We start from the raw sequence: 12,776 nt of genomic DNA, 5'->3' as shown, positions 1-12,776 counted from the left end.
GGGGGGTCACACGGTCGGTACTGGGGGTCACTCTGGTACTAGAATTGGGAAGTATGGAACATTATTGACAGATGCAAGAATGTGACTACAAATATAGTAAATCTCTAGTTTTTATTCACTCACAGCCAGTTCTTTCCCCAAAGGGCTCAAGAGAGTCACAGGAATGATTACCTAACATGCTGCCTGGGTATGTTAGGCACCTTGCCAACAGCAGAGCCCTCACCCCAGTCATAGGCCAATCTGGTCACACCCCTTAGATCTTGGGTTACTAAGTGTCGGGGAATGCAATTCAACGTTGACCCAGCAGGTACCTATCTCTTCCACTTTCCTTCTACACCCTCTTCCCCTCCCCGTGACTCACTGCCGGCCAAGGGGATGCACACAGACCAAAATGCTAATTTCTGCATCGGTGTCTCACTAACAGTGTTCCCCAAAATGGAATATATGTGAGCCACAGACAAGACACCAGCAGGCAGTGTGGGTTCCAGGTACTTTCTTTTTCATAAACCACCTTTCTCTATTTCAGGAAACACAGTAACAGTCCAACACTGAAGAAATCTTAGGGCACAGGTACGTTCCCCACCACATGGCAGAGCTGGAAGCCAGAGGCGCTGTCTCTTCGGGGAGCTCCACTGTGCCTTTTTATTATGAACTCCCAGACCAGGAGTTCCAGAACTCCCCGAGGGGTTAAAACGGGAGGGAAAGAAAATACCTAAAGCCTCAGGATAGCCGTAAACCTAGTACAGATGCACCTCCAGGTGGAAATGAGGCTGTCTGGGCGTGCGGGCAAATCTCACTCACCTCAAGCAAAAGGAGAACCCCTTTCCCATCAGCAGCAGCAGGTGACGACGGGGGTGAGCACCCAGAGAGGGGTATGATCACCTGGCCCCTCAAGGGGGCTGCTGGAGGGGGCGGCGGGGGAGGAGCGGGCAGGGGAGGACGGCAAGAGGGGCCCCCCAAGCACAGACATGGGAGTGCAGGCGATCAAGAGAGGGCTTCCCAAACCCTGAGAATGGCAATCTCTCAAAAGAAAAAATGTGGTGTGGGGCCTCGATCACATAACTTTAGGGAAATCCTGAAGACTGTCCCACTGGGGAATTCCCAATGGACGCAGGAATCCTAAGCGCTTGGAATCCTGGAATGAAAGAAACTCTCTAACCCTACTCCCATTCAATCTGGCATTTCCCAAAGTCTTCTGGCAACTCAACACCATCCAGGCCTTACTTCACACCCACAACTCTTCAGTGTCTTCATTATAGTCGGGAGATACTGGGCGACCCGCCTACAGCCCACAATCAGCCTCCCACTGAGCAGTTTCTTATTGACAGTGAGGTCACCGGAACATTGGAGGAACGTGGCCCTAGGGCAGCTTACTCCTCTCATTCCATACGTGAGCCTCAAAGTCCACGTCCCTGGTGTTGATAGAACAGCGAGGCACCCGGGGAGCTGGCAGAGTCAGGAACAGGGCTACGCTGTCTTACGGGGCTGTGGGGACAGAGGAGAAACATTACCAAGAGCCTTTACCAACAAGGGCTTCCTGGGTGTAGGCTGACAGCACCGGGGGGGAGTGTTTGCACGGCCCAGCGGGAAGACCGGCGCTGGGATCTGCTGGGATCTGCGGCCCATCGTGGCCTCGGCAGCCATCCCGGTCAGACTTCTCCAGAAGCCCCTGCATTCAGCTCCTGTCTCTTCCGCTCCCCGCTCATGCTCCCAGGACACACAAATCCAAAACACGCTCCACAGCTGGTAAACAACTCACCACTGGGAGTAAGAAGCCACAAACAAAATTTGGGTTGGAAATACTGGTATCACAGCAAGTCACCCGAGAATCTTCTTAAACTCAGCAATTCCAGCTCCATAAAAACAAATCATTATCAACTACCAAAGAGTAGCTTTGAGGATATCCGTTCTTGATGGGGAATTCATTTCAGTCCAGAGTAACGGGGCAGCCCGGCCTTCAGAGGAAGGATCCCAGGACATCACCAAACGGAGGGGAAGGGGAAGTAGCCAGCAGCTCTTGGCTCTAACAGCCGCATCCCTGCCCAAACATTCCCCCACCGCCCCCGCCCCCACCTGGGCCACGTAGATGGCGCTTCTAGCGTGCCTGCCTCCCTCCCTCCCGAGACAGTCACATTAGAGAGGGAATCTCGCCCCCTTGAGGCGGGGGCGGCAGGGGCGGCGGGGGCGGCGGGTCCTCTGTGGGCAGGTGCAGGGGCCAAGGGCTGCTAAGAGAACTGGGAAGCTGCATTATAAAGAGGCGCAGGTGTCAGTCGCCTCATGCCCCATTCTCTTTCTCTTCAAGGGATTCAGAATGTTCTTGTTACACTTCATCAACCTCACGAGCTCCCAAAGCCCAGGAAGACGGGCTGTAAAATTGGATTGAAAGGACACCCTGAAAGAACGGGTCCTGGCTCGCATCCGCCCCCTCTGCGGCTTCCCTCCTCTGGCATCTAGAAGACAGACGGCCAAGCCGAGCCGGCTCCAGCTCGCCTCCCTTCCTGGCCACGCCAGGGAGACCCTCTGGGCCAAATCACCTCCAAGTCCTGCGGTGCTGACAGCAGCCTGCTCCGTACCCCAGCTGCCGTCTCCCACGGGGACAGTGCGCTGCGGCCAGGGAGCAACCACAGCACACGCACGGGCCCCGGATGAGTGAGGCTGCCAGCCGGCAAGGCTCCTGCAACACAGGGAACCAGTTCTCAGATCCCCAAGTCGGAGGGCCATTCGCCCCCCAGAGACCTAACAATCAAACTGAGGACGACCTGTTGTCTGGCTTCCATGGCCCAGCCAGCGTGCCAGCGAGGGCGGGCGGTGAGGCCAGACGGCAGGGGAAGCCGAGTTCTGGGCGCCCTGCCCGGCTCCTCCTGCAAAGTCTTTGCGCTGATACGCTGCAGGCTGGCACCCCATCACACAGGCCAGACTGCGGAACAGAAAATGTTAATTAATACTAAGATGGAGTCTAGGCACTTTTCGCCTGCGACTTCTTCTCAAAGTGACTATTTTTGGCTTTGTGGACCTAGCGGTCTCTGTGGCAACCAGTCAGCTCAGAGTTGGCAGCATGACCCCGCAGCCAGGCCCTGACCTGAGGGTGTGGCCGTGTTCCAGGAAAGCAGTATTTACAAACTGGGGGCCCAGGTCCCACGGGCCATACATGGCCAAGCCCTGGTCTGTTCGGGTCACCCAAGCCTTGTGCAGAGAGAGCCACCCCCAGATGACAAGGAACTCGAGCCCTGAGCCGCCCGGAAGCCAAGGCGGCACCCCACACGCGGGGCCTGAACACCGGCCCCCGGGGCAGGCCAGAGCCCACCCTGCTGCAGATCCCTTGCTGTCCACGACGCGGTCAACATGGTTCGAGGCTGGCGGCTCGCACGGTTTTTCACACATTTCCCGCTTTACCAGCAGAACGCTGCCCTGCCTTGCCGCCGGTACCTGCAGCACGCCTCTCTGAGCCCTGCCTCCTCCCCGCGCAGGGGGCTAAGACCAAGTGTGCCAAGCCCGCCTGGTGTCACGTGCAGCACCTTCGTAGCTGACCCAGACTGGAACTCAGGCCCCTGCATCTACCACGGCCTCTGCCCCGAGTCAGCACCACAGCCAGAGAGGGCTCCCTCCATCTTTTATAAAAACATTTTCTGAAGAGTTAAGAGTATATTATAGGCTTTTTATTTTTATTAAAGTTTTGCGTGCATATGTCTGTGTATTAGACAATCTGTTATTTTCCGAGAGGAGGAACTGTCATTTCCAGAAGTCTCTACTGTACTCCAGAACGCACCGGTGCCCCAGGCCCACCGGGAGAAGACAGCCGGGCTGCGTCAGGGGCTCCCACCCTGGGTGAGCCCAGAGAAAGCCAGGCCCGGGCACACGTCCTGCTGACGCCTGCTGTGTCGCCGGGACCCATCACCGTGCACCTGTATAAGCTACAGCATCACTAGCAAGCGGCAAGGTCAAGTGATATCACTGGAAAAGTAGATAAACTCTCTACTACGATGTTAATAACCTCACGCCCCTCAGTCATGAGGTGGACACTAGTGTGTTCCAGTTTTTAACTTAGAAACATTTGTTTCTATAAAAAAAAAAAAAAAAAGAAAGAAACATTTGTTTCTACAAAAAACAGTCTACTGAATCCTGAGCTTGGTGCTGTGTTGTCTCACAATTAACCCACCTTGCTGTCTCACAAATTTGGTATCTAGTAAAAGACTTCCTGACGCTAAAGGAATTACAATTCATCCTGGAAAACATTTGAAAGGAGACACTGTTTCTTCACACGGTTCCTTCGTAAAACTCTGGCATCTTCCTCAAACATACACTCAAACTCCACCCGAGGAAATTAATAATAATGCAATCAGAAAATTCTCAGGTGCACAGAAATTTATTTCCGTATCAAAATGAAAGGAGCACTCATGATGCCGAGTTAGCCGTTCTGATCACGCACGTTTATAATTCTACTTAGTCCCCGACTGGGCACAAGCACCCATCCTAGGTTCCAGGGAAAGTGCCGGTCACTTGGGACGCCACAAAATGGAAGAGAAGTTAAAACACTGGCAGAGCAAAATGCCTTCATTTTCATGTCACCTTGCCCGTGGCCAAGAAAACCAGCAAAGACACAGCCTTCCTTCCCACAGCGTGTGGGCTGCCACGGAAGCGGATGAGGAGACCTGCGCCTATCCCACCGCTGTCCCGCCAGCAAACCCAGCCGGCAGGGCCAGCCGCCTCCAGCAGCTCCGTTGGCCAGGACTCCTCCTGCCTCGACATCTCACTCCAATGCGCAGGGATTTACTGAGCTACTTTTCTTTTGCAGAAAATGTCTTTCTCTTTGCCGTCGTGCTCGAACAAGAGCCCCGAGAAAACAGAGCATCTGCCCCTCAGTGCTGAGGCCCCAAACCTACCAGCAGGCGTCCTAGTGCACGTGGGAAACAGACTTTAAAACTCAGCTATGTACTTTCTTTTCAATTAAAGAAACAAAATAAGCGCCAGGCTGCTTCAAATCTGATGTTCTCATGAATCCATACAATTGCATTCTACTGGACCAGGCCTCGGGCCACTTCCGGCTGGCATCTCAGGCTGGACCGTCCAGTGCACCGCACGATGTTTCGCGGCAGCCCAGCCTCCAGCCTCTGGGTCCCAGCAGCACCCCCCTTAAGTCCTAACAACCAAAAACGTCCTCAGATGTTGCTGGATGTTCCCTGGGTCACGATCGCTCCAGGTGGGAACTGCTACCTGACAGGATTCTTACACGGTCTCTGTGGGAAAAGTAAGGCCAAGGACCAGGAATTTTACAATGTTGTTAAAATGCTGCCAAGACCTGGATTTTGGACAATCACCAAAAATGTTTCCTGCACGGTCAACCATGTGCCAGCCACCCCCCACGCCGGGGACCTTCTGGGTGCGCCAGTCCTCCTCACAGAGCCCACGCCGTCAGGGCTGGGCCTCTACCTCAGAGACCACTAATGTCAAATTCACCCCCTCACCCGAATCACCCCTCAGGCTCACCGGGTTCCCCGAGGGGACGCCCACCACCACCACGGTGCATGGGAGCTCCCTGCACGAAACCAGGCCCATCCCGCTCAAGGACTCTTGTCTCCTCTGGTGTCAGAAGCCGCATCTGTGTGATGGGCGGTGGGGAGGGGACTGGATGGCACACTCCAGGGCCCGCATGCAGCCCACTGGCCACGAGCTGGTGTGAAGGCCAACTTCCCTGCAAGGTCAGAGCCAGGACCTCTTCTTCAAGGAGAGAGAGAAGTACTCCAACACTTGGCTGCCATTAGGAAGCCGTGCAAAACGAGACCGTACGTCACTAACCACGTTCCTTTACAAAGCTGCACACTAGACGCGCCGATGAAGCAGCATTTGAGAATTAAAGACACGAGTGTTTTTGTGGAAAACCTGCTACTTGTTTTCATAGGATGAAGTGCTATGATGTACTAAAACCTCACTGCCTGCTCCTATTTCACCTTTGTCCCTAAGAGAAAACGTACGACGACTCCTGAACCAGAGGGAGGAACCCCATTCCACACAAACCAAAACCACATGTTGAGGTATCGAGTCCCCGGGCTCGCCCGCTCAGAGTCCGCCTCCCATGCAGGAGGGAAGAGGGCCCTCCCCACAGAGACCTGACAACACATCAACCTAATGCAGCTCCTATCCAGTCTCAGGAGATTTATAACAATGTTTTCATCAGAACGGCAGTTTTAGAAGGAAAAATAACCTGAGATGATCCAAGTGAAGCTCTCAGGAGCTTTAAGAAAATTGTAATGTTCTTTGTTATCTGTGGGCTCTTCATTCCAGTCCTACTGCCACTCCTCCTCGTCCTCATCCTCCTCTTCTTCCTCCTCCTCGTCCTCCTCGTCTAGACTTAAGCTCTGCTTGTCAGGCATCTGCCTCTCAGACTCCTCTTCCTCCTCCCGAGCAAAGAGCTTCTTAAAAACTTCAAACTCCTCAGCAGAAGAATGGGCTGTCCTGGCCAGAAACTCAGCTTCTGAGACTCTGAGAATGTCCTTGAGTAAAGGATTGGGGATCTGTGTCTGGCCCTTCTTATCAGGGGTCTGGTACCGCCCTAGGCGCTCGAGGAACACATGTCTCTGCTTGATCTTGGTTATGGAGTACTGCAGGAAGTCGGTCCGCACCACGTCCGCATGTTTAACCCCCATCCTAAAGTAGGCATACTGAAGACATAGGCACAGTTACCTACGGGCTGTCCTGCCACTGTCCACAATCAACTCAAGCACTCACAAAGAGCTGCCCAACTAGCAGTGCCAGGACACTCTACGATGCCCAGCACTGGTGTGACGGCTGAGTTTTCGAAGCATTTTCAAATTCATATTGAAAAAATTTAGTAAAAAATGAAGTGTTAAGTGGGATGAATTCAGTTCTTTTTTTCTCAGGAAATAAAAACTGTGAGCATGGAAAGAATGGGCAAAATATCCAGAAACATCTAGCAATCTGACCCAACCTGTCAAAATTGTTAACCAAAAGACAAAACAACTGTCACAATTATGCTACTAAAATCAATACGCAAAATAGATTCAAAAGAAAGGCTCTTTAGCTCTTTTAAAACTAGCTATTTCAAGGAGAGGCCCCATTTGGACCCCAGGAGAGGGACCAGGTCGTTCACTATTAATGGCAGAAACGCTGTAGGAGAGGTTTTCTGTAAGGAAGTGAAAGACCAGAGCTGGATTCCCTCTGGAGGGTGTGTGCAGGGCCTCTAACCCTTCCACTTCGTCCACCGCCCTCGGGGTGCCTGAGGCTTCTCATCCATGGAGCTCACCCTCGCTACATTCAAACAACGTGTTTTTACTTCCCGAACTCCTACCAGTCACCAGTCATCCTCACCTGGAATTTGTATTCGAGGTCACCAGGGTCCTCCCGAAGAACATAGGGGCATCTGTGCAAAATCCTGGTCACCTGTTGTCCCGTGAAAAGGCATTTGTCCTTGAGAACCCCCACGATGCTGTCAATGTCCCTCTGGTGCATGGTGAAGACTTCAGGGCAACAGAGAAGCAGCGTCTTCAGTTTCCCTGCAAGACACAGGAAAGGGCAAGTACATGATTTCAGGGCACTCCGGAAAAACAAGGGGCTTGCCACGCCCACGCCAGCATTTAAAACTGAACAAGGAGGCTCTCCTCCCCGAGTGCCAGCTTCCGATGCTCCCAGCAGCTTCAGCAGTCCCTGAAGCACCCACTACCGACATTCCTCAGATCTCTTATCCACACTCGTGCAACAGCAAACAAAAGACGCCCTTCAAACAAATGCATGAGGGCAACTGGTGACTGAGGCTGCCCAGGCAAACTGGGCCCGTGGTCTTCCCAGGGATGTGGGCAAAATCCAATACCCGGAAACCTCAAATCACTTATTAAAAATAGTATTTACAATCTTCCTAACAGCTCAGCTACTCACTGTCTCGCTGAAGCGTGTCTAGGATGACTTCTAGGAGTTTAGAGTTTCCCTCTGAAGCAGAAGGCCTCGCTGAGCTTTCTAATTCATAACCACAGTACATAAAGTATTAGGCTCAGCCTTTTAGATTATGCCGCAACAGGTGATCTGCCAAGGGGGACACAGAAGGCGCTCCCTTCCTTATCTTCTGGTGAAGGGGCCAATGGAGATCCTCTGAGACTGGTTCCCAACAACAGTATCTTCCCCCAACAATATCTTACCAGGAGTCAATAAAAAGAAGAAAAAGAACCCCACTGGGGCGCCTGGGTGACTGTCGGTTAAGCGTCTGCCTTCGGCTCAGGCTGTCATCCCGGGGTCCTGGGATGGAAACCCCGCACTGCTCCCTGCTCAGACGGGAGCCTGCTTCTCCCTCTGCCTGCCCCCTCCCCTACCACTTGTTTTCTCTCGCTCTCAAATAAATAAAATCTTTAAAAAAAAATGAAAAAAAAAAAAAAAACCAGTGACCCTCCTGTGTTACAGTGTGTAAGGATCCCCGAGGCCCTGATGGGCTCCTAGCCCCGCTCCCCTGAAGGCCCACAGACCCCGAGGCGTGAATGCTGTTGGGGGAACGCCGGGCTCTCTGATCCCTGGAGTCCGGCCATCTGGGGTTCCACAGTGCACGGAGACAGTCACTGGAGGCCGCATCTGGACCGACCCACATCTGGACTCTGCTTTCCACCCTACAGCCTTGAGCTACGGCAGGGTCCAAGACCCGTGGGCGCTGTGCTCCCCCGCACCTGAGCCGCACCTGCAGGCGCCAGCCCACCTCCCCGGCCGCCCGCGCCCAGCTCCACCGCCCCACCCCCGGCCTCCTGCACCTTCTCCCAGGCCAAGCCTCCGCAGGTAGCTGGAGCGCCTCTTCACGTGCGCCGCGGGCAGGGCCAACAGGTGCGGGCTGCTCCTCAGCGCCGCACACGCGGGCTCGGGGTTCACACCCAGGAGTATCAGCTCTGAAACCACGTCCAGCAACTGCCGAGGCTGCGCCCCCGGCCACACGCTGAGCAGCCCCCGGATGTGCTCGTCGCTGAAGCCCATGTCCAGGAGGGCGCCCGCGACCTCCCCCGGCGCGCCCGGGCCCGGAGCCGCGGGGCCGCTCTGCTTCTCCAGGGGGCAAGGCGGGGCGCGCACCCCGCACCCAGGCTCCTGCGCGTCCTCCAGGGTCTGCACAGGGGGCGACACCCCGCGGCCCCCTCCGCTGGAGGCTGCGGTCCTGCTCGGCGCTCCGCGGGGCTGCGCAGCCAGGCGGGCCCAGGCGGGGGCCCAGGCGCGGTGCCCGTGGAGGACCTGGGACAGACAAGACAGGGGTCAGCTCCCGCCCCCCGCTGTAGAGGGCACTGGGCGGCCGTGCGCAGGCTCCCTGGGGCGGGCAGGGAGTGGGGGGTCAGGGCGGGGGGGGCGGGGAGGCCGCGGGGGCGGGGGGGGGGGTCGGGGGTCCGGAGGGCGGGGAGGCCGCGGGGCGGGGGGGGGGGGTCGGGGGTCCGGAGGGCGGGGAGGCCGCGGGGGCGGGGGGGGGGGGGGGGGCGGGGGTCAGGAGGGCGGGGAGGCCGCGGGGCGGGGGGGTCGGGGTCAGGAGGGCGGGGAGGCCGCGGGGCGGGGGCTGGGTCAGGAGGGGGGCGGGGGTCAGGAGGGCGGGGAGGCCGCGGGGCGGGGGGTCGGGGTCAGGAGGGCGGGGAGGCCGCGGGGCGGGGGGGTCGGGGGTCAGGAGGGCGGGGAGGCCGCGGGGCGGGGGGGGCGGGGGTCAGGAGGGCGGGGAGGCCCCCGCAGGTCCAGCCCGCCCAGTGCGCCTGCGCGCGGCCCCATCCTCCGCCGTCTCCCGCGGGGCGGGGGCAGGAGACGCGCTGCCAACGGCGCAGGGAGGGAAAACCACGGCGTGTCGGCGTCCGTGTGGCCCCGCCTCAAGGGTCGGGGTCCACGCGGCGGGGAGCGGGGAGCGCTCGTCGGGAGGTGGGCTCGCTCCGCAGCCGCCCGGCCTGTCCGTCCCTTCCGGGCCCCAAGCCACATCCTGGCGCCGCGGCCCGCAGAGCGGCTTCACCGAGCGGCGTCCCCGAGCCGCGGCCTCCCGCCGCCCCGCACCTCCCGACCCCGCCCGCGGGACTGCCCGCGCCCCCTCACCTGCCGGCGGAGCGCCGCCATGGCGGGGGCCTGACGAGCGCTTCCGGCCCGCCGGCCCGCACTTCCGCCCTCCCGTGGGCCGCACTTCCGCCCTCCCCCTGGAAGCGCGAGTGCGCGGGAGGTGCGTTCCGCCGCCGGCGTTCCCGGGTGCGGTAGGCGCGGCCGGCCCCGCCCCGCCCCCCGCCCCCTCGGTCCGCGGGCGCCCGCCGCGCGCCCAGGTGAACAGCAGGGGGTGGGCGCCGAGCTGCGGGGAGGTCTGGGGCGGGGCGGGGAGAGGAGGCCCGGTGCCCCCCTCCCACCCACCCCCCGGCGGCGCCGGCTCCAAGCAGAGAAAGGCCTCGCAGGTGCCCGCGGGGCCCCGGACTCGGCTTCCCACGGAGGAGCCGTCGGGGCGTCGGGGACCCGGGGCGGAGGGCAGGGCGGGGCCAGGGCGGGGCCTGGGCGGGGGGCGGGGCCTGGGCGGGAGGGGCGGGGCCAGGGCGGGGAGGGAGGAGCGGGGCCTGGGCGGGGAGGGAGGGCGGGGCCTGGGCGGGGCGGGAGGGAGCGGGGCCGGGGCGGGGCGGGGCCTGGGCGGGAGGGAGGGGCGGGGCCAGGGGCGGGGAGGGAGGAGCGGGGCCTGGGCGGGGAGGGAGGGCGGGGCCTGGGCGGGGAGGGAGGAGGGGCCTGGGCGGGGAGGGAGGGCGGGGCCTGGGCGGGAGGGGCGGGGAGGGAGGGCGGGGCCTGGGCGGGGAGGGGGAGCGGGGCCGGGGCGGGGAGGGGCGGGGCCGGGGCGGGAGGGGCGGGGCCGGGGCGGGGAGGGAGGGCGGGGCCTGGGCGGGGAGGGAGGGCGGGAGGAGCGGGGCCTGGGCGGGAGGGGAGGGGAGGGGAGGGGAGGGGAGGGGTGGAGGGCCCCAGCGCCCCGGGAGGCTCCCCCCCGCCCCGCGCGGCGCGCGAGTCAGTCCGAGTCAGGGCGCTGGTTCACTACAAAACTGCTTTAATTTGGAAAATATTCAAAACAAAAGATAACGACGCAGCCCGGTCGCTCGGGTAACCAGCTCTAGGCACCGCACCCCCGATGGGCACGCGTCAAGTCAGAGGAAACCAACAAAAAATGTTTATAACAGTCAGGAAACAGGAACGCACAGGCATGTCCAAAACCAGAAAGATGAAGGACCCGACGCCTTCCCGAGGTCCACAGGTAAGGCCCAGAGCACCTCCGGGGCCGCGTGAGCAGTGACTCCCGGCTCCTTGCACACCCCCTGGGCAGCACCTGCCTCCCAGCACTTATCAGACGGGCGGTGACCCGGGCTGCTGACCCGGGCCGCGGGATTCACTTCCTCCGACCGGTGCGGCCTGGAAACCCAGGCCCCGGGCGCCGCCGAGGAGCAGGGCAGGGGCGCTGGGGCGTCAGGGGCCTCCCCGGGGACACAGGGGCCCGCCCGGCCCCGCAGCCCATGCCAGCTCCCCGGCGCACCTGCCCTCCAGCTCCAGACTCACGGTGGACAGGGCTCCGCTTTCTGGAGAAAGAAGACGACCCTGTGTCACGCGTCCACACGAGATGCCAAGACCCGGGCCTCTCTCTGGTGGAATTCCCAGGAGCAAGACCCACCAGCGGGAGCCCTCAGAACCCACCCGCGCTGCTCGCGTCCCCGGGCCCACTGAGGCACCAACGCTGCCCACGGTGCCAAGCAGACACGCGGGGCTGCAGCCAGGGGCCTCACAGAAGCACCAGGGCCCTGGGCCCCCTCCATCCCGCTCGCCGTCTGCAGCCCCACCCTCCCCTTCAGCTGGCTCAGGCCAGGCCAGCTGCTCTCAGACCCTTCACCCCTCACCCCCTCTGCGGGGCCTCCTTGTCAGGGGCTCCCGTGGGTGCCCACCCGCCTTCTAAGTCCCCAGCCCCAGTGGTGTCCAGGGGCCTCTGAACGCTGGTTCTGATCGGCTAGAGGTCCCGACATTTGTGCCCAGAACAGCATGGAGGAGGGGGCCTGGCCCTCCCCAGACCCAGGAAGGCCGCTTTCCGGGCACACGGGCTGTGCCTCACCTGGCTTGTTCACTCGACACACCTCATCCCAGGTGTAGTCAGCAAGGTTCACAGGCTGGATCACCCAGGGGTCTGTCACCAGCTTCTCCAAGGTGGTGCGCTGCTCAGGGACAGGCTGCAGCAGCCCGGATATGAGGTGCATGAGAGCTGGAGACACAAAGACCCCCCTGGGCATGTGGCCAGAAGACTGACAGTGGGTCCAGGCTGGGCTCAAGCAGACCAGGTCTCAAAACTTCGGGTCCTGGCTCTGCGTACCGTGAGCATCGGACTGGGCGGCCAGGGGCCTGGAACCTCCACACTGATGAGACCTAGGGGCTCAGACACATGGGCCCGGCTGCGCCCCAAGATGCTCGTCCCCTCTGAAAGTGTGGGGTTCAGGACCCCACCTCACTCGGCCTGTTCTCAGGGCTCTGGACACGCAGAGCCTCAAGTGACCCTGGGTTTGCACAACATCGAGGGCAGGAGGCGGCTGCAGGCAAGGCCTTCATCGTCCCCCCAGAAAGAAGCACAGCCCCAGCCCCGGGTCTAGGTTTGGGTCCCACTTCCTGTGACGGTGTGGGCATCTCCAGCCAGGGCTGCTCTGAGCCTCAGCATCCCTGAGGGGAGCCCTGGGAACCACGAGGGAACACGTGGGGCAGCTCTGTGGGGGCGCAGCATGCTGCAGAGGGCGCGCTCCCCGGGAGCCCAGGACCTTGGCAAAGCCCGAAGGATCCTCTTCTAG

At 60.2% G+C, this 12,776-nt stretch overlaps 3 protein-coding genes across 11 annotated transcripts in view; 1 reads left to right on the top strand and 2 right to left on the bottom strand.

Annotated features, from left to right (window-relative positions):
• SNED1 (sushi, nidogen and EGF like domains 1) overlaps positions 1-2,437 on the top strand; it is an 80,578-nt gene extending 78,141 nt beyond the window's left edge. For all 3 annotated transcript variants that reach the window (XM_041765503.1, XM_041765497.1, XM_041765495.1), the window contains 2 exons: positions 527-570; positions 2,303-2,437. In XM_041765503.1, coding sequence (XP_041621437.1) covers positions 527-563 — 37 coding nt within the window. In that variant the 3' untranslated portion in view covers positions 564-570; positions 2,303-2,437. The remainder of the gene's footprint in view (positions 1-526; positions 571-2,302) is intronic.
• The window catches only part of MTERF4 (mitochondrial transcription termination factor 4), a 79,663-nt gene extending 69,454 nt beyond the window's left edge, over positions 1-10,209 (bottom strand). For 2 of the 4 annotated variants that reach the window (XM_041765511.1, XM_041765510.1), the window contains exons 1-3: positions 10,036-10,209; positions 8,742-9,207; positions 7,324-7,508 (exon numbers count right to left, since the gene is read on the bottom strand). In XM_041765511.1, the coding sequence (XP_041621445.1) occupies positions 7,324-7,508; positions 8,742-9,207; positions 10,036-10,056 (672 nt within the window). In that variant the 5' untranslated portion in view covers positions 10,057-10,209. Of the gene's footprint in view, positions 1-96; positions 2,675-2,759; positions 2,918-4,347; positions 6,657-7,323; positions 7,509-8,741; positions 9,208-10,035 lie in introns of those variants that run through there. The other 2 variants (XM_041765508.1, XM_041765509.1) reach the window with 2 other exon arrangements.
• A 999-nt stretch (positions 10,210-11,208) lies between these two features.
• PASK (PAS domain containing serine/threonine kinase) overlaps positions 11,209-12,776 on the bottom strand; it is a 34,918-nt gene continuing 33,350 nt past the window's right edge. For all 4 annotated transcript variants that reach the window (XM_041765489.1, XM_041765490.1, XM_041765492.1 and 1 more), the window contains 2 exons: positions 12,056-12,202; positions 11,209-11,531 (listed from right to left, as the gene is read on the bottom strand). In XM_041765489.1, the coding sequence (XP_041621423.1) occupies positions 11,422-11,531; positions 12,056-12,202 (257 nt within the window). In that variant the 3' untranslated portion in view covers positions 11,209-11,421. The remainder of the gene's footprint in view (positions 11,532-12,055; positions 12,203-12,776) is intronic.

The sequence above is a fragment of the Vulpes lagopus genome, chromosome 8 (assembly GCF_018345385.1).
Source record: "Vulpes lagopus strain Blue_001 chromosome 8, ASM1834538v1, whole genome shotgun sequence".
In the NCBI taxonomy this organism is placed as follows: domain Eukaryota; kingdom Metazoa; phylum Chordata; class Mammalia; order Carnivora; family Canidae; genus Vulpes; species Vulpes lagopus.
Note: the sequence above shows the minus strand (reverse complement) of the source record. Positions and strands in the feature narration are given on the sequence as shown.